This window comes from Mesoplodon bidens (genome assembly GCF_964165515.1).
Source record: "Mesoplodon bidens genome assembly, chromosome: 19".
NCBI classification, from domain to species: Eukaryota; Metazoa; Chordata; class Mammalia; order Artiodactyla; family Ziphiidae; genus Mesoplodon; species Mesoplodon bidens.
The window spans coordinates 38,303,076-38,326,118 of NC_138179.1; the positions used below are offsets into that span (position 1 = coordinate 38,303,076).

A 23,043-nucleotide genomic window follows, 5' to 3' on the forward strand; every position below is an offset into this window, starting at 1 on the left:
CATGTGAGATCTTCCCGGACCAGGGCTTGAACCCGTGTCCCCTGCATGGGCAGGTAGATTCCTAACCACTGCGCCACCAGGGAAGCCCTCTCTTTATTTTCTTAATCTTGTCTTTTGGGGCAAGTCGAGAGCAATTCGTGGGAAGGGCCACGGCCTTTCTAAGACTTCCAGTTAGCATGAGTGAGAATGCATTTCCGAGCGTTGCATTTGAACCCTGGCTCTGCTGCTGCCCGAGATCTTGCATTTCACCTTCTCGGCATCCTAAGTGTGTCAAGTCTTGGAATGACTGAGTGGCCCAGCCAAGGTCAAGCAGCTGGTGAGTGGCAGGGCCAGAACTTGAAGTCAGGGTCCAACCCAGCCTGCTTTTCAAGTTCCCACTGTGCCTTTCATGACCAGTAGCACAAGTCAGAGGGTTTCCCAAAGGCCTAACTCTTCTGCCTGCTGGGGAAGTGGTCTGACCCTCTCTCCTTCTCAGCTGGACTCCCAGCCCTGTCCCCGTTGGAGTGACGTGGAGGGAAGAGGTTTCAGTGGGGATCCCACAGGGTGATGGAGGGTGGAATCCAGTAACCTAGTGGGTGAGCCTTTCTGGCAATCACGTGGTTGGATGGGAGGGTTTCCAGAGCGGCCTGGGGCTCAAATCTGTATGCTGTATGATCAGGTCCAGTGTGTGGCAGGGAATTTAGTTCAACATAATCGCCATCAGTATTTCTTCCTGCCTTGCAATAAACATACTAGCTCAGCAAAAACTGTATCATTTGGTGAGTAAGAGATTTGGAGTCAGGTAGACCAGCTCTACCACATGTGAGCTATGTGATCCTGGGCAAGGCATTCTGGGTATCGCCAAATATCGGATTCCTCCAAAGTAAAAGGGTGATTTTATTGTCCACTTCAGAGGGCAACGGTAAGAACTGAAGATGATGCTTAGCCTGTAGTCATCACTCCATAAATTATTTTTTCAAATGCAGATGGAGCATCTGGATAAATCCATTAGGAACCTGGAGTTGCCCCCGGTGGTAGGGTCCGTGGGGACTGGGAAGCAGCCAGCTGGGGCCCCTCACCACACACCCTCCCTCTGTTCCTGCAGCAGCTGGTACCATGGAGATTGTGTACGTGTGTGTCAAGAAGCGCAGCGAGTTCGGGAAGCAATGCAACTTCTCCGACCGCCAGGCAGAGCTGAACATCGACATACCGCCCAACCCTGAGCTGGCCAAGCAATTCATGGAGCGGAACCCTGTGGACAAGGGCATCCAGTGCTCCACCAGCATGTCGGAACATGAGGTGGGTCCCTGCCCCAGGGGCCGGGGCCAGTGGAGGTGTGGTCCGGCAGGGTGGCTGGCCAAGGCAGGCAAGTGGGCCTGGGTGACTCCATCCCCCTGGAAGCCAGTTAGAGTGGATCAGTGAAGATGCTGGAAGTACGAGGGCAGAATCGCTCCCAGACCCACCTCGGTGCCCAGGGTCAGGACAAGGCCCAGCACCAACCACTCCCTGGGCCGGGTGAATGTAAATCAAGATGTTCTCTCTCCCAGGGGCTCTGGCCTCACCTCTAAGACTCTTACTAGAGTTGTTTTAGGCATTGGGTACATCTGGGAGAGGTATCTGAGGGGGCCAGGGATTCACATCTACAGGACCCGCCTAGCTTGGGAAAAGGAAAGGGTCCCATAGAAAGTGCTGGTCAGAGGTGCCTCCAGTATAAAGGAACTGAGGGTCATGTTGCTGTCCAAGCTCCCAGATTTCTCCTGGTCTGTCTGAACCAAGTGATCAGCTCCTGATTATGTCAAGAACGGCTGAGAGAAGATTAGACTGAAGGAGTTAACACAACTGTCATGTTCCCAAATCAACGGAATGAAAATCACACTGATTTGGCCAAAACGCTTTGTGGATGGCTCCAATAACTCACAGTTCAAACAAACTGAGTTTCTTGCTTTCCCAGGGCAAGCTGCTGTCATGGGGGCCAGAGTGGTTTTGTTCATGGTGTAGCCACCTAAACAAGATGGTGGCCATGAAGGCCACACCACATCAGGGTCTCCTCTGTCAGCAGCTCCACCCTGTTGAAACTTTTAGCTTTGGAAAAGGAGAAGGGGAGTGACGGCTCAATGGGTATGGAGTCTCCATTTGGGGTGATGAGAAAGTTCTGGAATTAGATAGTGATCATGATTGCACAACATTGTGACTGTTCTTAATGCTACTAACTTGTACATTTTAGTCAAAATGGTAGATTTTATGTTATGTGTATTTTACCACAATTTAAAAGGTGGGGGAAAACTGGGAAGGAGGAAAAGAGGTAAGTTTAAGGGGTAAAACTACATCTATGCCATCCTCCCTACAACAGAGAATGGGCAAAGCAAGTCCACACTCTTAATTGTTTTTATGTCTCGATTCCTGTGACATTGTAAATGGTAGGGTGGAGAAAGCTTAGTCACATTTTCCTTTGGGATCTCACAGAACTGGTGGGTGGGCTCCTCTGGACCTTTAGGGTTGAGATCAGGTCAGAACTGGATTTTCCATAGCCACTGGCAGCATCTGCAAAGCTGCTAACTCCACAGGGGTGGCACTTTTGTGGCTGCCTGTGACCATCCAAGGACCAGAAAGTTCCTTGCTGGACCTGAAAATATAGTGGCTTTGGCCAGGAGCACCTCACAGGTCCAACCCTGAGCGCTCAGAGCCCAGGGACCCGGGAGCCCTGGGACACTGGTTTGCAGAAGTGGTCGGATGCTTCCACCAGGGCCAGGAGTCTTCTCACCTGTGGCTCTCTGTCTAGGCCAACACAGAGCGGTTTGAAATGGAGATCCGGGGGGTTAATCACATCGAGGGGGGCTGGCCCAAGGATGTGAACCCCCTGGAACTGGAGCAGACGACCCGCTTCCGGAAGAAGGTGGAGAAAGATGAGAACTACATCAAGACCATCGTGCAGCTGGGCTCGGTAAGGCTTCCTTCAGCGCCAGTGGTAAGGGCCTCAGCCGTCACTCTGCTTCCCCAGCTGCACGTCAAGCTCAGCAACCGTGGCTCCTCGGGGAAGGACACCAGCTACGTTATGCAACCTTCTGTCTGGGAGCAGGCAGGCAGGTCCACACAGCAGACCAGAAGGTCCAAGGACTGAACGGGCTTTAACAGGAATCTGAAAAATGGGAAATCCTCTGGGCAAAGAGAACCCCAAGGAACCCCACCCAGCAGCTACCTGCCAGTAGGGATCATTCATTCATTCGACACATTTGGATGGAGCTTCTAGTCTCTGCCAGGTGCAGTAGAGATTGCAAAAAGTGAAATTCACATATATTCTGCCCCAAAGAGTTTATAATCCATTGGAGGCCAAAAACAAATACAGAGGTATCACTGTATAAGGTAGAATGAAAGGCTGTAAGAGAAAAGATGCTCTGCCATTTGCCCCATAAGGAGGGAGAGTTGATTTCCTGCTGAAGGAATCAGGGGAGTCTTCCTGGAAGAGGTGGCACTTGATCTTGAGTTTTCCTTGTTGGATATTTGGAATAACGGGGAATGGCCTTCTGGGTGGAGGAAACAGGAGATGGATGCCATATATGGAGTGATTACTAATTCTGTTTGCCTGGAGCAGTGTTTCTTCACCTTTTTTTCATTGTTGTCCCCCAATAAGCCTTTTTAGACATCGCCCCACCCCAATGAAAATGTAATACCATAGGTGTACTATATATTTATGTACTGCATGTATATCTGTGCTTTGTATAAAAAAGTAATAATATTTTACCCCCAAGAACCAATTTCCACCCTTTTGGGGCGTAGGTGTTGCCCCCATTGAAAATGCATGGGCTGGAAGGATGGGAAAAGACTACTAGGTATTTCTCGTCCCTCCCAGACTCCATCTCAGCCCTGGTCAGGCTGAAAGGACCTCCCTTTACTGCTAAGAACTCCCGCTGTGTCCTCCTCAGATCATGGAGCACTGCATCAAGCAGAATAACGCCACTGACATCTACCAGGAGTATTTTGATGACGAGGATGCGCTGGAGGTGATGGAAGAGGCCGCTTCAGCTAAAACCATCAATGTTTTCAGGTACCTCTATAGCCAGGCAGGTGTCTGGCCAATTTCTCTCAGCCCTATGCGTGGGTGCTTCCAAAGGTGACCCCTTGCCCGTTACTCCATGCCATGGGTACAATGCCATCTGTGATCCGAGCTTAATAAGGAACAGAGCAATAAAACGCCCAGCAGACAAGTGGTGCCCACCCTGAGGGCAGGCCTGGTTGGTGGAAAAGGAGGACAGAGTCTGGAGAAAGACTAAAGCAAATTTGCAAAGCTGTGTACAAGTGTGGTTGATTCATACGGTGTAGAGAATGTATCAAGTACCCAACGTCAGTGATCCGGCTGCACTGGGAGTAAACGAGACCCTCATCCCAAACTCTCAGGAGTGTGCCTGGAATGACCGCCAAGGACAGCAGAAGTTTGACAAAAGAAATTTATCCCACAGACACGTGTGTGAAGTCACTGGATATTCACTGCGGCAGGGTGTGTGCTAGCCAAAGACTGGAAGGAAGCTAAACGCATCGGTAGGGGGCTGGTTCCAGCAATTCTGGTATGCCCACACTGTTGAATACGACGCAGCCATCAGAATGAATGAGGCAGCTCCTTATGTGCCTATAGAGAGTTTCCAAGATTTACTATGTGAAACCAAAGCAAAACAGGGGGCAGAACAGTGTGTAGAGAGCACTACTTTTTGTTTAAAATACACGTATATGCATGTGTGCATGTATGTATGCATATGTGTATACATGTATATGTATATATGTGCATGTGTGTGCACGTATACATGTATATGTATGTATATATGTGTGCATGTGTGTGTGTGTGCTCATGTATGCAGAGAATACCTGTGATTTCAGACGTGACTAGCCTCAAATGCCAACTCTGGAGGATTCATTTTTGCCACCGTGACCCACTGAGGGTCCTGGGAAGTGTTTCACCCAGCCCCAGCACAACCAGTAAGGACTCTTTTCTGATCCAGGGCTGAGTCATGGTGTGCCGAGCAGGCTTCTAGCAATGGGCGTGCAAGAGAAGGGCCAGGGTGGGGCGGGGGCTGTCTGCCCTGCTGCTCCAGCCCTGCTGGGGTCTGACCTTCCATGTGGATATCCGAGAGGGCTGACGCATTAGAAGTCATGCCATCCACCCTCCGCGTCTGACAGATGAGGAAACTGACCCTAGGGAGGGGATGTGCTCAGGGCTCACAGTGGGTGGGTGACCCAACCAAAGATGGGCCTCAGCCTGTGCTCCTTCTACTATAGCAGTGCTTCAGGGAGGAGTGATGTGGATGAGTCACATGGCCAGAAAGTTATTTCATTTCCCACGTTCGTTCCTTCCTTCCGGTGACTTCAATGACAAAGTGTCAGTTTGGGGCCATTAAGTCTTTTTTTTTTTTTTTTTTGCCGTACGCGGGCCTCTCACTGCTGTGGCCTCTCCCGTTGCAGAGCACAGGCTCCAGACACGCAGGCTCAGTGGCCATGGCTCATGGGCCCAGCCGCTCCCCGGCATGTGGGATCCTCCCGGACCGGGGCACGAACCCGCGTCCCCTGCATCGGCAGGCGGACTCTCAACCACTGCGCCACCAGGGAAGCCCCATTTCTTTTTAATGTTGAATAATAATGATGGCTGGATGTACCACAGTTTATCCATTCACCTACCGAAGGGCATCTTGGTTGGTTCCAAGTTTGGGGAATTATGAATAAAACTGCTGTAAACCTCTGTGTGCAGGCTTTTGTGTGGACATATGTTTTAAACTCAATTGGGCAAATACCAAGGAGCATAATGGCTGAATTCCTCACCCTCTCTCATAGTTTAATATTAATGAGAAATCAAGCCTCAGGCTCGGAACTTTCAGCAAACGAAGACATCAGGCTGAAATTTAATATTTTATTTCCATTGTCTTAATTTTTATTAGTTTTTTTTATGGCTGGTGAGATCAATTTTCCAATTAAGGCAGTCCTGTCAGCTTTGTTTTTAAAATAAATTTATCTGAGCGAATGTTTAAATATGTATGAATTCTTTAAAGAAAAAACTTAGCAAATACGAAATTTAGGGAGCCTGGGATTTCAGTCTTCTGCCCTCTTGCCCTCCCCTAAAGGGATCCCCAGGAAATTAAGCGGTCAGCCACACACATCTCCTGGCACCCCGATGGCAGCAGGAAGTTGGCAGTGGCGTACTCTTGCTTGGACTTTCAACGGCCACCTGAGGGCATGAGCAACGAATCGTACATCTGGGACCTGGGTGAGGAAGAGAGGGGTCTGGTAGCCAGGGAAGGATGAGGGAGTGCGGCAGAGACCAGTGAAAACTCGTGGGGGAGGAAGGTAGAAGCAGCGGGACTCTCGTGGGGCTGGTCCCTCACTGGGATGCCCAGGGACCCAGGAGGAAGCCACTGTCTCATCCCTTTGCTGTCTGGGTTCAGGTGCAGCCAAGCGGAGCCAGATCAGAAGCGGGAACTCCCTTCATTTCCAGATCCCAGGGCATTCAAGACCAGACCACATGGAGACCCAACTCTGGGTCCCTGAAGAGCATATCAGAAAGAGTCCCCAGCAGACTGAGAAGGGACCCAAGGGGTCCTCACAGGGACGCAGGGACTCACCTCTGTCCCACCTGTCCTGGCACTTTCCCCTAATTCATGGCCAGTAGGGGCAGTGTGTCCACTCGGGAGCACGGACCACTGTTGACAGAAGGGCTCACTCCCAGGGCAGAGTCTGGCAGGTAGCAGGTGACTGTGGGCTCCATCCATGCTCTCAGACGTCCCTCATTGCTGTCGTTGTGAAAATAAACGTTAGCCTTTATTAGCAGGTGTAGGTGCCACGCACAGGACTGAGCACTTACACACCTGAGCAGCTCAATGAGCTCTTAGGGCTGCCCCGTGGGCTGGACTCCATCATTATCCCTGCTGTACACACAGGGCAGCTGGTTCACACAAGTCAGGGGAGAGTTGACTTTTTGTAAAAGCCTTAAACCTCATTTAATACCAAACCTGGAAAATGGACTAGAATGACAGTCACACACACACAATCCTGATTCCCAAAAATAAAACCAGTAGAAGAGCCTCTAGGGCTAGATGCTGGCCACTGAGGACCAGAGCTTGCAGCCTGGAGAGGGGCTTCCAGGCTTCCCCTTGCCACCCGCCACCTGTAGAAGGGGTTTAACCCTGTCCTTTTTTTTCCAGGTCTGATAGAATATATATATATATATATATATATATATATATATATATATATATATATATATATAGTTGTTGTTGTCGTTCTGCTTTGTAGAAAACCCCAACAGGCCAGAAATTGCCCTAAAGCCATCTTCTCCTCTTGTCACCTTGGAATACAACCCCAAAGATTCCCACGTGCTCCTGGCGGGCTGCTACAATGGGCAGATTGGTAAGGAGGGACCCCACCCCCACCCCCCGCCCGGCACTTAACCAGGAGTCAGCCCGAGTCCCCTGCAGGCTCTCAGGCAGCTTGGCCCCTGTTGCTGTCTGGCCAGGGTGCACCTGCCAGGCTAGGCTTGCCAGGGAGGACAAAGTGGGATGGGGACTTCCTGCAGATTCCAAACGTCAAGGTGAGACAGGTTTTGCTGATACCTCAGCCGTGTCTTCAGTTGTAGAAGTTTAAGTGAGGCTAAAATGAGTTCAAAATAAAAAGTTAAGAAAATTATGGGCCAAGTGAAGTCAAGAAACATTTACTGTACGCCTACCCTGAGCTAGGCTAGGTTAGCTAGAGGCAAAGGGGTTATGAGACCACTGGGGAGCTCCATCTCAGGAGATGCAGTTGGGGGCAACCTACACGGTAATGGGTGTGAGTAATACCAGCCATATAGAGTGAGTCGGGGGGGAAAAAGGAAAAAAAAAGAATTATAGAACTGGCTAAAACAAGAGGTATGAAGACCATTTGCAGGGGGGATTCATTCAGTTTAGAAACTGATTCTATCAAAACTTGTTTAAAGCCAGCTTACCGTCTTGCTTGTTCTTTCATTAATGAGTTAAATAAAACCTCATACATCAAAAAAAAAAAAATGAATGAATGGGGAAGTGTTACTTCTCTTCTGTTTTTTTTTTTTTTTTTTTGGAAGAGTTTGTGAACCGTTGATAGCCATTCTTCTTTAAATATTTGGTAGAATTCACCAATGAAGCTATCTGGTCTGGAGATTTTTCTTATTGGTAGTTTTAAAGTTGAAAATTCAACCTCTTTATTTGTTACAGGTCTTCTCACATTTTCTATTTCTTCTTGAATCAGTTTTGATAGTTTGTGTTTTTCTAGAATTTTTCCTTTTCATCTAGGTAATCTAATTTGTTGACAAAATTGTTCATTCTCTTACAGTCATTTCATTTCTGTAAGGTTGGTAGTAACATCTCCTATGTCTTTCCTGGTTTTAGTAATTTCAGTGTTCTCTCTTTTTCTCTTGGTCAGTCTAGCTAGAGGTTGGTAAATTTTGTTTTATTTTCAAAGAACCAACTTTTTATTTTATTGATTTTTCTCAGTTTTTAAACTCTCCATTTCATTTATTTCCACTCTAATCCTTACTATTTCCTTCCTTCTGCTTGCTTTGGGTTTATTTTGCTCTTCTTTTTCTAAATTTCTTAAAGTGGAAGGTTTGATTATTGATTTGAGGTTTTTAAAAATACAGATATTTATAGTTATACATTTACCTCTAAACACGGCTTTAGCTACCCTAAGTTTTGGTATGTTGTCTTCTCATGTTCATTCATTTCAAGGTATTTTCTAATTTCCCTTTGACTTCTTCTTTGACCCATGGATTATTTAGATGTATGTTGTTTAATTTCTCTATGTTTGTGAATTTTCTGGTTTTCCTTCAGTTATTGGTTTCTACTTTTATTCTGTTATGGTAAGAAAAGATACCTTGCATGATTTCAATCTTTAAAATCTATTGAGACCTGTTTTATGACCTAACATGTGGTCTATCTTGGAGAATGTTCCCTGTGCGCTTGAGATGAATGTTTTCTGCATGTTGTCATCTGGAGCCAATAACTCTCACAGACTTTGCTAGGAGGCTCTGTGTGCATACTTGAGCATACCTTCAACACTCAGCCAGGCAGTTGTCAACTCTGCCTTAGCTGCTGCACCGAGCCTTAAGGTCAGCCAGAGGTGAAAGCTTAGGGCCTTCTCAGTTTTTTCCTCAGTATGTGTGCAGCCCTGGGAATGCACAGAGCCATACCCATGCATGTGACCGTCTAGGTTCCAGGAGCTTTCCAAAACTCCTATGGACATTCTCCAGCTTTTCCTTTCAAGCATTTTGGTTAGCCTATTGTTTGCCCCACTTGTTATCCACCACTGTGGGACCCTGCAAAGTTAATCAGTTGTCTGTAATTATAATTATTTTCAAAATTGCCTTCTTAAAAAGACCTTTTTCACTGGGCAAGCTCCAAGTCAAGGTGAATATACACAACCTTGCAATTGGGGGGGGTCTTCCAGGGAACCACCAGACAGACAGGTCAAATAGTGACAATTCTTTGAATAGGAGACTTTGAAAGAGCTCCAGCTCCATTCTGCTCCATCCCTTGGCTGCCAGGCTATTGGTTTGTTTTTTGTTTTTTGTTTTTTGTTTTTTTTGCCGTACGCGGCTCTCTCACTGTTGCGGCCTCTCCCATTGCGGAGCACAGGCTCCGGACACGCAGGCTCAGCAGCCATGGCTCATGGGCCCAGCCGCTCCGCGGCATGTGAGACCCTCCCGGACGGGGGCACGAACCCGTGTCCCCTGCATCGGCAGGCGGACTCCCAACCACTGCGCCACCAGGGAAGCCCCAGGCTATTGGTTTTTTACCAGGAAGGCAGAATGTTATTTTTCAAGGCTACCATAGAACCGGAGAGTATAGGATCCTAACTAGGGCAAGTCAAAATGCAACAGCACTTACTGTTCTTACCAAGATTCAGCCGTTTTTCTCAAATAAACACTCTGATTGGCTGCCAGCCTTTGGCTAATTTCCAGAGTTCTGAAAAAGTTGATTCTGACCATTTTTGCCAAGGTTCTCTTGGCCTTTATGGAGGAGAGAATTCTCAGAGGTCTTTACTCTGCCATTTTTGCTGGTGGGACACCCAGAAAACTGATGTTGGTATCCCTGGTGAGCTCAGAAGAAACCTGCCCACGTGGGCCCTGAAGGTTCCTGCCTGCCCGTCACCTCTGGCCTTGAAGTAACCAAGCCATTAATCCTCCTGTCTGCATCCCAGGCCAGACTCAACCAGACACGAAAAGGGTTCCCCCTCTCTCCTGTCTTCACGAGCTCTCCTATGTTCCCCTCTTGCTCCAGGAGTAGGGGCCGGAGCGGCTGGGACGCTTCTCAGCAACCCTCTGTGGCCAGGCTGCCTCCTGGCCTCCTGAGGCCTCTGACCTCCCTCTTAGACCTGCTGCCCCCTCTCCAGGGGAGCTCCAGGGTTATGAGATAGACGTGGGCTCCCATAAGCCTCCTGCAAATCCATCTGGATGCCCAGGCTTTAAAAGACTGAAGCAAAGCCACTTGGCCACGATTTATGCAGGAGCCCCGCCTCGCTCATCATTCTTAACTCTTTCAGTGGTTTTTCATGCCAGCTCAGACCAGCCCAGGCTCTGGGGCCCTTCTGTCTGTAAGAAAGACATGGGACCCACCGTGGAGTACTGCTTTGCCCAAGCAGAGCGAGCTTAGCTAAGAAAACCTGTTTCTGGGCCAGACTGGTCCAGGGCCAAATGCCTTGGACTTGGATTCCATAAATCAATACTTATGGATCATGGACTTTTGTTGTTGTTTTACAAAACCAGCTTTCCTAGAAACAGCTCTGAGTGATAGGGTGGGTCCTCGCTATATACCCTCGTGGGAAAATGAAAACAGAATCCACTGGGACAAAATAATAGGTAAGCTTCGAGTCTTTCTTGGTAAAACAGAAGAAGCGACGTACTAATTATGAATCAGGAGAAAGGATAAATCTCCCTCTGTGTGTTTCTTTCTGATCAGATGCAGCAAAGGTACAGAGGCGAAAAGGGAATGAGTGGATGCAGCAGGAGAGATTTGCGTAGATGTTTTTACTTCCCAGAGCCTTTCCCTGGGGTGGAGGCGCTCCTCTCTCTTTGCCTGGCTCACTCCATCCCGAGGTTCCTCCTCAGTCTTAGTTCCTTCTCACTTCCTCCAGGAAGCCTTCCCTGACTGCCTCCATGTGTCTCCTTCTGGAGCAATCACAGCACAGGCTGTACTTGCAGATTTCCCTTCCCGTCTCCCAGGGACTGTGGCTGTCTGAATCCCAGTGGCCTCCCCAGTGCCCAGTGTGATGCTCAACATGTGTTAGGGGCTCAGTGGAATGAATGAAGCATGCCTTGGGGTCTGGTAGGAAACTCAGGCGGGTTTGAACTTAGCCCTGCTTCTAAAAAACCACGTACCTGCCAAACCAAGACAAGCAGCATCCCTCTATCCCGTGCTCCCTGCACTAAGAAAGGAAGCCTGTGCCCCCATCACATCCCCTTCATTTTCTTCCCCGCCAGCCTGTTGGGACACCAGGAAGGGCAGCCTGGTGGCAGAGCTGTCCACCATTGAGTTCAGCCACCGAGACCCTGTTTACGGCACCATCTGGCTGCAGTCGAAGACGGGCACCGAGTGCTTCTCGGCATCCACGGACGGGCAGGTACCGACCAGCCGGACGTTGTAGGGGGCAAGGGGGTGGGGATCAGTAACAGTTTCCCAAACTTCCACTGGATTACCTAAGAATGTTTCCTTTTCATTCCATTTTTAAATTGAATAATAGGTAATACATGCACATGGAACAAGATCCCAAAGGTACAAAAGGGCAGACAGTGAAACGCCTTCCTCCCACCTCTACCTTCAAGCCTCCCAGTCCCCCTCCCTGTAGCCGCCCACCCACATCAGCCTCCAGCCTCCATGTCTGCATACAGAAGCAAACGTGTCTGTCTTTGCTCTCTTTCTGTACCCTTTGCACGTTGATCTGCACTTGACGTTTTTCATTTAGCATGTCTTGAAGATGATTTCATATATCGTAAAGCGCTGCCCCATGCCTGCTAAGGACTTAATAAATTATGGGTATGCTGTAATTTGTTGAAGTGGATTTTAATATTTTGTAGTTACCAAAAAGTGTGGCAAAGAGTGTGTTTGTATATAGATTACCACACACATGTGAAGTATACGTTCCTGGCGGTGGGATTTCTGTGTCAAAGCATGCGTGCATTTTGAATGTTGCTATATATTGCCCTGCTGTGAGGAGACTTTAAGAATACACATCTGGCAATTCTCCTTCAGGAGGTCTGGGGTGAGGCCCTGGCATCTGGATTTTAGGAAGCTTGCTCATGACGCTGATGATTAGCCAGGCTTGGGACTGTGGACAAAAGGAGTGATTCTCAAAGCATGTTTGTTCCCTCGGGTTGCTGGTAGTCTCTGTCAGACACCCCTTTGGCCCCAGTGACTGGCCCCAAAAAGGTGGAGGGGGAAAAGAAGGCAAAAGTCAGGAGAATTGCGGGACCTCAGGTCTCAGAGTTGGCCCCTCCTCCCATCAGGTCATGTGGTGGGACATCCGGAAGCTGAGCGAGCCCACCGAGGTCGTCATCATGGACATCACCAAAAAGGAACAGCTGGAGCATGCCTTGGGGGCCATCTCCCTGGAGTTCGAGGCTACTCTGGTGGGTGTCCCTTCCTCTCCCTTCCCTGACTTCCATTGCCAGGGCAGCCAAAGCCAAGGGCAGAGCCGTGGCTACTGTGTCAGATGGACCCTGTGGCTCCTTCTCACCTTGTGCTCTGGACCATCCGCCTGTGGTCCTCCTAGACCGGTGTGGTCTTTACAACCACTTTCCAGCAGGGGGCAGCAGAGCAGAGGAAGGAGGCCATTCTAATTCACTCAAGAGTCGCCATTTGGCTAGTGTCCAGGCTGATCAGAAGGCAAGCTTTCTGAAAGGACAGGATTCCAGAGAGGCCCCATTCTATGAGAAGAGCCCTGTCCATAACCAGCATTCAGAGGCCAGGCTCCAGGTCTGTCCCTGCCTCACGTGGGACCCTGGGCCGGTGGCTTCACTTCCGTGGGGAAAGAAGAGGTGTTGGAGAGGAAAATGAGATCAGAGGAGCCTCCTTGGCAAACCAGAGCACGGGCCTATGATGGCATTTAGTAACCGAGAAGGAACAGTAAAGAAATATCAAAGTGGTAATGTGGTTGTGTCCGAGGAGGGAAGCTTCTAGAAGCTGCAAATAAAGACTCCCTCCAAAGCAAGAAAATGACCTTTCCAGATGGCTCTTGGCCTGGCTCCCCCTTGGGATTGTCACTGGTTTGCTTCCAGGCCGTGTGACATCATTCCCAGGCCCTTAGGAGGTGCAGGTGCTCTGGCCTCACCCCTGCCCTGGGAGTCCCCCACCCCACCCCCCAAGCTGGGGGATCAATGTGGTAGATGAGGTGGAAGACAGTTTTACTGACCTCCTCAGCCCTGGGCATGGAGTCACAGTGGGGAGGACTCAGAAAAACATTCTGTCCCCGAATCAGAGATTTCTAGGCCAAGTGCTAGATGCAATGACCTCACTGCCACTAGTCGTCACCTCTCCCACACTGTGTGCCGGACCCTTGTATCTGCCTTATGTGTTGAGCTTGTGTGATCACCCATGACCGTCTTGTGAGGTGATGTGACTATCCCTACTTTGCAGATAAACAACTTCATCTTAGGGAGGTAAGTCACATGCTCTAGAGCATGGGGATGCTTGAGCTCAAACCGAGGGCTCTGACCCCAAGGCCCAGGCTCTCCACCCCATGCCCCACCAAGGAGTCTGAGGCATGATGGGCCACCGGGACCTGGGCAGTTTATCTCCCTTACTAGCTTGCAGAAGCCCTGGAGTTGACTTTATTCCTTACTTTTCTGGGACTCTCGAGCTGTGTCTCTTTCCTTTCCTTTTTTTTTTTTGTTTAATTTTTATTGGAGTATAGTTGATTTGCAATGTTGTGTTAGTTTCTGCTCTACAGCAAAGTGAATCAGTTATACATAATACATATGTCTACTCTTTTTTAGATTCTTTTCCCATGTAGGTCATTACAGAGTATTGAGTAGAGCTCCCCGTGCTACACAGAAGGTCCTTGTTATCTATTTTGTATATAGTAGTGTGTATACGTTAATCCCAATCTCCTAATTTATCACTTCCCCACACCTTTCCTCCTTGGTAACCATAAGTTTCATTTCGATATCTGTGAGTCTGTTTCTGTTTATAAATAGATTCATTTGGGGGTTTTTGGTTTTGTTTTGTTCTTTAAATATTTATTTATTTAGGCTAGGCCAGGTCTTAGTTGCAGCAGGTGGGATCTTTAGTTGTGGCATGCGAGCTTCTTAGTTGCAGCATGTGGGCTTCTTAGTTACAGCATGAGGACTCTTAGTTGCGGCATGCACGTGGGATCTAGTTCCTGACCAGGGATTGAACCTGGGCTCCCTGCACTGTAAGCACGCAGTCTCCCTAAATAGGTTCATTTGTATCATTTTTAAATTAGATTCCACATATAAGTGATATCATAGAATATTTGTCTTTGTCTGACTTACTTCACTTAGTATGATCATCTCTGGGTCCATCCATGTTGCTGCAAATGGTATTATTACATTCTTTTTAATGGCTGAGTAATATTCCATCGTATATATGTCTCACATCTTCTTTATCCATTCCTCTATTGATGCGCATTTAGGTTGCTTCCATGTCTTGGCTATTGTAAATAGTGCTGTAGTAAACATTGGGGTGCATGTATCTTTTCGAATATATGCCCAGAAGTGGGATTGCTGGATCATATGTTAGTGCTATATTTAGTTTTTTAAGGAACCTCCACACTGTTCTCCACAATGACTGTACCACTTTACACTCCCACCAACAGTGTAGAAGGGTCTTCACTTTCCTTTGACCCTCCAATTTGTAGCCCAGTTGTTCTTTTTAATTGTAGTAAAAACAAAAACAAACAAAAAAAACGCACATAATGTAAAATGTACCATCTTAACCATTGTTAAATATACTTACATTGTGGGCTCTCCCGAGTTTTTTCATCTTACAAAACTGACACTCTGTACCTTTTAATCAACAAACTCCCCATTTTCCCCTCCCTTCAGCCCCTTCAACTTTCTGTGTCTATGAATATACCTCCTCCGGGTACCTCATTTTAGTGAACACTTCCTGCGTTTGTCTTTTTGTGATGAGCTTTTTTCACTTAGTACAATGTCCTCAAGGTTTATCAACATTGTAGCACGTGGCAGAATTTCCTTCCTTTCTGAGGCCAAATAATATTGCGTTGTACGGGCAGATCACACGTCGTTCACATGTCGATGACACTTGGGTGTTGTGAATGGACACGGGTGTACAACGTAGACCAGTTTTGCGGGGAGTAGTAGCTGGAGGCTGGAGGGAGCTCTTCTAGATCCATGTTTTACATTAGTGATTCAGTCATTTACTTTATGTGTAAACATTCAGGATCTTTATGGCAAAATGCTTAGTGGACACAGTGAGGCTACAGGAAGAGGGCTGGTGATGAGATTCTCCAGGGACCAGAAGAGTCGGGGGCCCTTATTTGTGGGGCCCTTGGGAGGTTTAAAGAAGTGTGGGATCTGATCAAGCGCAAGAGTGGGCACAGCTACCTAGAAGGGGGCGGGGCACAGCGCGAGCAGAGGCTTAAACCGCAGGCACTTTCAGCACCTTTGGACCCCCAGCCGTCCTGCCGCTCCACCACCCTGACTCCGGAAAACCCGCTCGCCTTGCCAGCTAAACCCTGAGCTGATGTTCCATGGAGCCTTTCGCTTACGTGTCACTCCCTCCACAGCCGACCAAGTTCATGGTGGGCACGGAGCAAGGCATCGTCATCTCCTGCAACCGCAAGGCCAAGACATCGGCTGAGAAGATTGTGTGCACCTTCTCAGGCCACCATGGCCCCATCTATGCCCTGCAGCGAAACCCATTTTACCCGAAGAACTTTCTGACCGTCGGCGACTGGACCGCCCGCATCTGGTCAGAAGACAGCCGGGAGTCGTCCATTATGTGGACCAAGTAAGGGGGGACGTTGGGGCGGGAGAGGGATGCAGGGGGTTGAGGGCACAGAGGGGGCCCAGCCCAAGCCAGGAGTGCTCTGAGCGTCTCTGTGTCCACCCATAAAATGGAGAAAACACTTCTCCACAAACAGCCAAGCTTACACTGGGCAGTGGCTTGATTCAGCCCCTTCAGAAAGGAAGATGCTTCAAACTGCACATTCATCTGTCGATGGACATTTAGGTTGTTTCCATGTTTGGCTATTGTGAGTAGTGCTGCAGTGGACATGGGAGGGCAGGTATCTCTTCGAGATCCTGATTTCAATTCCTTCGGATAAAGACCCAGAAATGGGATTGAGGACCCTCCACACTGTTCTCCATAGCGGCTGCACCAATTTACATTCCCACTAACAGTGCACAAGGGTTCCCTTTTCTCCACACCCTCTCCAGCACTCATCTTTTGTTTTTGTAATAATTTAGCCATCCTCACAGTTGTGAGGTGATATCTCATTGTGGTTTTGATTGCACTCCTCTGATGATTGGTGATGTTGAGCTCTTTTTCGTATACCTGTTGGCCATCTGTATGTCTTCTTTGAAGAAATAGTGCAAACTGTGAGCTGTGGGTGGTGAGGCTGGTGTGGCTAGAAGTCAGACACAAGAAAGAACTTCCTGCCCAGCAATGAAACCCTGCAGCCGGGGCGGGGCTGGATGAGTAGGGCTGCGGCTCAGCAGGCTCTCCATCCCTCCCAACCACAGGGGTCCCTGACCGGTGGCACCCATCTCCCAATAGGTACCACATGGCTTATCTCACTGATGGTGCCTGGAGCCCAGTGAGGCCAGCGGTTTTCTTCACCACCAAGATGGACGGGACCTTGGACATCTGGGACTTTGTGTTCAAGCAATGTGACCCCGCCCTCAGCCTGAAGGTCATGTGCACCTGCCTCCCCATGCACCCAGGCCCTCAGACTCTGGTGGCACAGCAGAATCACCTGAGGGGAATTTAAAAAGGAAAAAAGCAGATGCCCGGCCTTTCCTCCTGCCAGGCCTGTTCCTTCAGAAGCCAGGGCGCAGGCTTCTGGCAGCTGACCCCTTCCAGCCTGAGCTAACGTTATCCTATCAGCAAAGCCAGAGCAGAGACCTGCAGGCTAGGGCCGTGGAAAAGCGCGGGGCTGGGGAAACTGCAGAATGAAAGTGGGGCTGAAGGGACTTCCCTGGTGGTCCAGTGGTTAAGACTCCATGCTCCCCATGCAGGGGCCATGGGTTCGATCCCTGGTCGGGGAACTAAGATCCCACGTGCCCAACAGTGCAGCAAAGAAAAAAAAAAAGAAAGAAGGAAAGTGGGGCTGGACTGAGGGGTGGGTGTGGGGGGCAGGCTGAGATGGAAGATGAGGCTGCGGGTGAAGGGTTTTACAGCCAGTCGTAGAGTGTGAACTTCATCCTGTGGGTTGAGGCTGGGGTCCCCCTCAATCAGGGGAGTCACCAAGGGTGTCTGAATGGGGCTGCTTGGCTAAGTCTCCCCAGGAGCCAGATAATCAGACCAACAAAGGGTGACATTGCTCCTCTCTCCTCCCTCACCCGGGTCTGCCTGACCCTCCAACAGGTGTGTGACGAGGCCCTCTTCTGCCTCCGGCTACAAGACAATGGACGTTTCATTGCCTGTGGCTCCCAGCTGGGGACAACCACGCTGCTGGAGGTCTCGAATGGGCTGTGCACCCTGCAGAGGAACGAGAAGAACATGGTTTCCTCGGTAGGTGCGGGCCCCGGGCGAGGTGCGCACCAGCTCCTGTCCTGACCTGGCCCCCTGGCCGAGCGGGCCAGTCAGGGAAGTACAGATGCCCTTTTCCGTCACCTCCTGGGAAATGGATGGATATTTGGGGGTAGATCAGGAAATGAGCCCGAGAAGTGGATGTTGGGAATGTCTGAATCCACCCTGGCTTCACTACTCAGTAGCCAAGTGGCCCTGGGCAAGTCACTTTACGTCTCCAAGCTTCAGTTTTTTTCAGCGGCAAATCCAAGTGGTTTGACTCGGTCAGTTTGTCTAGTTTCAAACAACATACCTTTGGGGCAGCAGAACCTGTCCAAGGAAGCCTTAGCAGAATGCCTGTAGAGAAGACAGGTGAAAGGGGACCGTCCTGGGGAAGGGGCCCTGGGGGCTGAGATCCATCACCCCAGAGGCGCCTCCCCAGAACCATGGGGCACGCAGAGAAATTGAAAACCCCTGGTGCCGAGACCCTGGGAGACCCTCCTGGCTCTGCCTGAGGTTGTGGTCCCACCAATGAACTCGTCCTCTGTGGGCCCAGGCCGCCATGCTGCGCAGCCCCGGAGGGTGTTCTTCACGCCTGCATCTGTGTTCTTGGAATTCCTTGGAACTGAGTAACTTGGCACCCCTGCTCCCGCCTCCCAACCCCCATATTTAGCCCCCCTTTCTTGCCATTAGCCCGGAGTACAGGCCTCTGTGTGGGCTGCTTGGAGTCGAGCAAGGAGAACCCGCCCGGCCCCCGTGCTGGGAGCCAGCGCTGCCTGCCTGCCTCTCCCACGGCCTCTTTGTCCCTGTGCGCAGATATTTGAGCGTGAGACCCGGCGGGAGAAGATCCTGGAGGCCAGGCGCCGTGAGATGCGGCTGAAGGAGAAGGGCAAGGCGGAGGGCAAGGATGGCCACCAGAGGGAAGAGGAGCCTGCCTTGAACCTGGAGGAGCTGGTCACCAAGGCCGAGGAGGAGTTCTTTGATGTCATCTTCACGGAGCTGAAGAAGAGGGAGGCGGAAGCCATGAAGAAGAAGCCCAAGCCTGTAGGGGCCTCGAGCGGGCTCGGGGGGTGGCGTGGCCGGGAGGGAGCCGCGGCGCCTGGGCTGCCTGCTTGCTGACCTCGGGCGACCGCGAGCAAGTGGCCTCACCGGGTGGACCCTCATTTGTCCATCTGGCAAGTGGGAGGAATTACCCCCTTCCTCCAGAGGAATCCTAAGTCTCCAAACACACTTCAGGCTCCCTGAGCGCAGGAGCCGTACCCTGTGCTTCTTGAAATCCTCCTCTCCCCACCACGATGGGGACCTTGAACATGCATGTGACCCAGGCTACATGAGCCATCAGAGAAGAGGGAGCCTAGAGGGCCCGGGAGGAGGAGGCTGTGAGATCTGTGATGACCCCTCCTGGCATCAGGGGGTGAAATGTGTCCTTAGCTCAGCCATCCATGGCCCCGGCTCCAAAGCACCTTCTAGCTGTATCGCCTGGGCTCATCACTTCAATTCTTGGTTCCTTAATTTTCATCTGGAAACTGAGGAGATGGAGTGATAAAGGTAGTGTCACCTTCCAGGCCCTCTTAGGTACGAGGGGACAAAGAAAAAGACATGGTCTGTCTGGGCCATTGTCTTTAGGGGCCCACAGATAAGATGCTAAGATGTGAAAGAGTGGAAGCACAACACGGAAGGGAAAAGGACAAGCGAGTGTGGGCCAGCATCTGCCCTTGTAAGCAAGATCGGCTACCTAGTTAGGGAAGGAAGGAAAACATGGGGCCCCTAGTTCAAAAGTATTGAGAGGCTCAAGGGACTTCCCTGGCGGTCCAGTGGTTAAGACTCCGCGCTTCCACTGCAGGGGTTGCGGGTTTGATCCCTGGTCACGGAACTAAGATCCCTCATGCCTCGCGGCCAAAAAAAAAAAAAAGTGTTGAGAAGTTTAAGACAGTGGCAGCAGACACTAAAGCAAGCGTGGAGCCCTGCTCAGCACAGGCCGCGTGGCCGCACGGGGCGCCGGCCCATGAAGCCGGCCCGTGTGTCCAGTTCTCGGGCACTGATGGAGTGACAGGGGGACGGAAGGTGGGTAAGCACACAGAGCAGCTCACCGGCTCCATCCCGTGACTACTCACCATTTCTGCCTCTCTCCCACTGGGTCTAGAGACAGGCTGTGATTTCTGTGGGCGCATTTTGCATTTGGAAGTACTCGGACCTGAGCGGCTGTATTCTCACACCATCTGGTGGTACAGGTGGGGCTGAGGCGAGGCTGGAGTCCTGCCTTTCTGACCCACAGCCCGGGCTCCTCCCACCCATCCCCCCCCCGGCCCTCCAGCCCTCCAGCAGGTGATGCTGACACGGTGCAATGTGGCCGCTGCCCCTGTGTCTGCTGCTGGACAGCCCCAGACGTGCTCCCCACAGCAGCGTGAACGCTCTGGATGGAGAAGCTGATCCTCAGAAGGGGTTAAGCTACACAGAGCCTGGCCCCCTCCTTCTGCCCACCACACGCTTCCTGCCGGTCTCTGCGTCTCCGCAGTTGGCCAGACATTCTGGGGTCAGAGCTGAGAAAGCACTGCTGGGTCCTCACATGCATTATCTCTAATCCCAGCCACAGCCCTGCAGGGAATCATGTCCCCTTTACAGGGGAGGGGACCAAGGAGACTCAGGAGGAACGAGCTCGAGGTGGCCCAGGCAGCAAGCGGCAGGTGCCTGAGGCTGTGCCCACCATCCGTACCCACAGGTGTCGAGCGTCCGCTAGGCTCTCACGGCCATGGTGCTAGCAACGCGGTCTCCTGGGTGCCCAGCAACCTAGGCTCAGGGGTTAACCTCCCGGGTGCAGGGAGGCCTGCCCTCCACCAACAAGTCTATGCTGTCTTTCTGTAGCTGGAACGACCAAGTCTGGAGACAGAAGAGGAGGTGGAGGGAGACGAAGAAAGGGAGGAAGAAAGAGACGGTGAAGAGAGTCCAACCTTGGAAGGTCAGCCTTGACCGGAGCCCCGCTCACACGCGCGCCTGCTTCCCACCTCTCGGCACTGCCCTGGTTTTACAAGTCGGGGTGCTAACGCCCTCCCTTAAAGGGTCTCCGGGGTAAGGGAGGGCTGGAGGAGCAAAGGGGCACCAACCCAGCCCCCATATGCCCCACAGATCCCCGGTTCCCGGTGACTCCCTGAGCCCAGTCCCAAGAGACCCCTCGGAGGGAGGGAAGGGGCAGGGCTCATCCCCGCGCTGGTCCCCTGGCCTCGGCCACACCCCAGCCAACCTCACCCAGGTCCCCTGGCCCTCCCTGTTCCCTTGGGTTGAGCTTTGCAAGGGCTTTCCCGACAAGCATCTTCCTTCACAAGCTTGCAAAGCCTCCGCTGGGCTTGCCATGGCCATGGCCGGGCCTCGGGAAGGCCTGTGGGTGCGGGAAGCGGTCTCTCCTTCTCCCTTACTGACCCTCCGCACCCACACATGACCGGGGGACAGAAAGTCTGTCCACCTCTAAGACATCTTTCCAAGCAACTCCTCTGGGGAGCATTGACCTCCAAGAGGGTGAGAGTCAGTGGATGAAATGAGCTGGGTGTCTCTTGCACAGGGCGAGCTTTCTGCTGTCTTCATTCTTGTAAAATTAAATTAATAATAATAGTGCTAATGGTTAGTGTTTATTATGCCTCTGCACTAAGAGCTTTTCATGTTAGCTCGTGTCACTCTTTTGATAAAGTCCCTGGAAGGTTTCTGCTCTGATTATCCTTCCTCGGTAGAGGAAGAAACAGGTTCTGGGAGACATGTGGGGACTTGCCCGGGTCACTGGGTTCATGAGGGGCAGCACGGGGACAGGAGCCCAGGCAGCTCACGCCTGACACCACGCAGGGCTCGAGGGGGCTCCAGCATGGGCAGTGGGATGCCCTGAAACCACAGCATTTGGTGACCAGAAACACTGGTAAGGCAAGAGGGCAATTCAGAGGCAGCTTTGCACCAGGAGAAATCCCTGACCACCGTTCATTCTGTGGGTGTTCATTCTGTGGGCCCCGACAGTGACCGAAAGTGCTCTTTATTTTTAAATGTTTATTTATGTATGTATTTATTTAGGCTGCTCAGGGTCTTAGTTGCGGCTTGCAGACTTCCTAGCTGCAGCATGTGGACTCTTAGTTGCGGCACACATGCAGGATCTAGTCCCCTGACCAGGGATCGAACCCGGGCCCCCTGCATTGGGAGTGCGGAGTCTTACCCACTGGACCACCAGGGAAGTCCGGAGAGTGCTCTTTAAAAAATAAAAAATGGGGCTCCCCTGGTGGCGCAGTGGTTGAGAGTCCGCCTGCCGATGCAGGGGACGCGGGTTCGTGCCCCGGTCCGGGAAGATCCCACATGCCGCGGAGTGGCTGGGCCCGTGAGCCATGGCCGCTGAGCCTGCGCGTCCGGAGCCTGTGCTCCGCAACGGGAGAGGCCACAACAGTGAGAGGCCCGCAAATAGCAAAAATAAATAAATAAATAATAAAATAAAAAATAAAAAATGACTGTGTTAAGAATCTTACTGGGGAAGGACACAGGGTCAGCCACCCCTTGTTCCCAAAGGAAAAAAAAAATCCAGTTGCCACTGTGGCTAGACCTTGCTAAACAATCATCGCAGGGCACATTGACTGAGCACTTGATCTTTGCATTAACCCCAGAAGGAGTGATATCACCACCTACAATCCTTGAGTCACGATGTGCCAAGCAAGACACAGAGAGAGGGAGGGAATTGGCCAAGTCTCATGGGAGCAAGTGGCACAGCTGGGACTGCAGCCCACCGTCTGGCCTCGGAGCTTACGCCCACCTGCACCCCACTCTCAGGTCCCCCAGGAAAGGAAGTGGGCCGGGCCGGCTCCGCTCCCCACCCGGGGTTGCATCCAGGCAGAGGGTGCCGGCACATCGCGCACCCTGCTTTGTAGGATCTCCTGTGATAAGGCCCCTCACTGTGGGAGGACCCAGGGAGCCCCAGTCCTGCCTGAAGCACAGTGGTTTCTACTGGGGGTGGTTTTTGTCTCCAGCGGGACACTTGGCAATGTCTGGGGACATTTGGATTGACGAAGCTGGTTGCAGGGTGCTACTGGCATCCCGTGGGTAGAAGCCAAGGATGCTGCGAAATACCCTACGGTGCACAAGACAGTCTCCACCACAGTGAATTATCTGGCCCATGATGTCAACAGTGCAGAGGTCAAGAAACCATGACTTAGAGAAAAAAAGTCTATCCAAATGAAACGTCCTGGAGAAAGTCAGGGCTCCCTGCATTAGCCCCAGGCACATCGATGGACCCCTGGGTGAGAGGCTGGGCTGATGAGCCCCAAGGGAGAACATTCTTTTGCTTTACTAGAATTTGGGCCTTTGGCTTCTGCCGGCAGTGGGGGGGCCACCTCTGGGGCCTCAAACC

General features: G+C 51.1%; 1 protein-coding gene across 1 annotated transcript; it reads left to right on the forward strand.

Annotated features, from left to right (window-relative positions):
- Positions 1–1,095: 1,095 nt before the first annotated feature.
- Positions 1,096–21,221, forward strand: DNAI2 (dynein axonemal intermediate chain 2; the record flags this gene model as incomplete). Its single annotated transcript, XM_081219186.1, has 12 exons — positions 1,096–1,278; positions 2,759–2,920; positions 3,900–4,021; positions 6,081–6,223; positions 7,249–7,362; positions 11,447–11,586; positions 12,470–12,592; positions 15,733–15,956; positions 16,725–16,860; positions 17,535–17,681; positions 18,495–18,722; positions 20,541–21,221. 12 exons carry the CDS (start codon positions 1,096–1,098, stop codon positions 20,643–20,645), a joined length of 1,827 nt encoding a protein of 608 aa, XP_081075312.1. The 3' UTR covers positions 20,646–21,221.
- Positions 21,222–23,043: the final 1,822 nt, after the last annotated feature.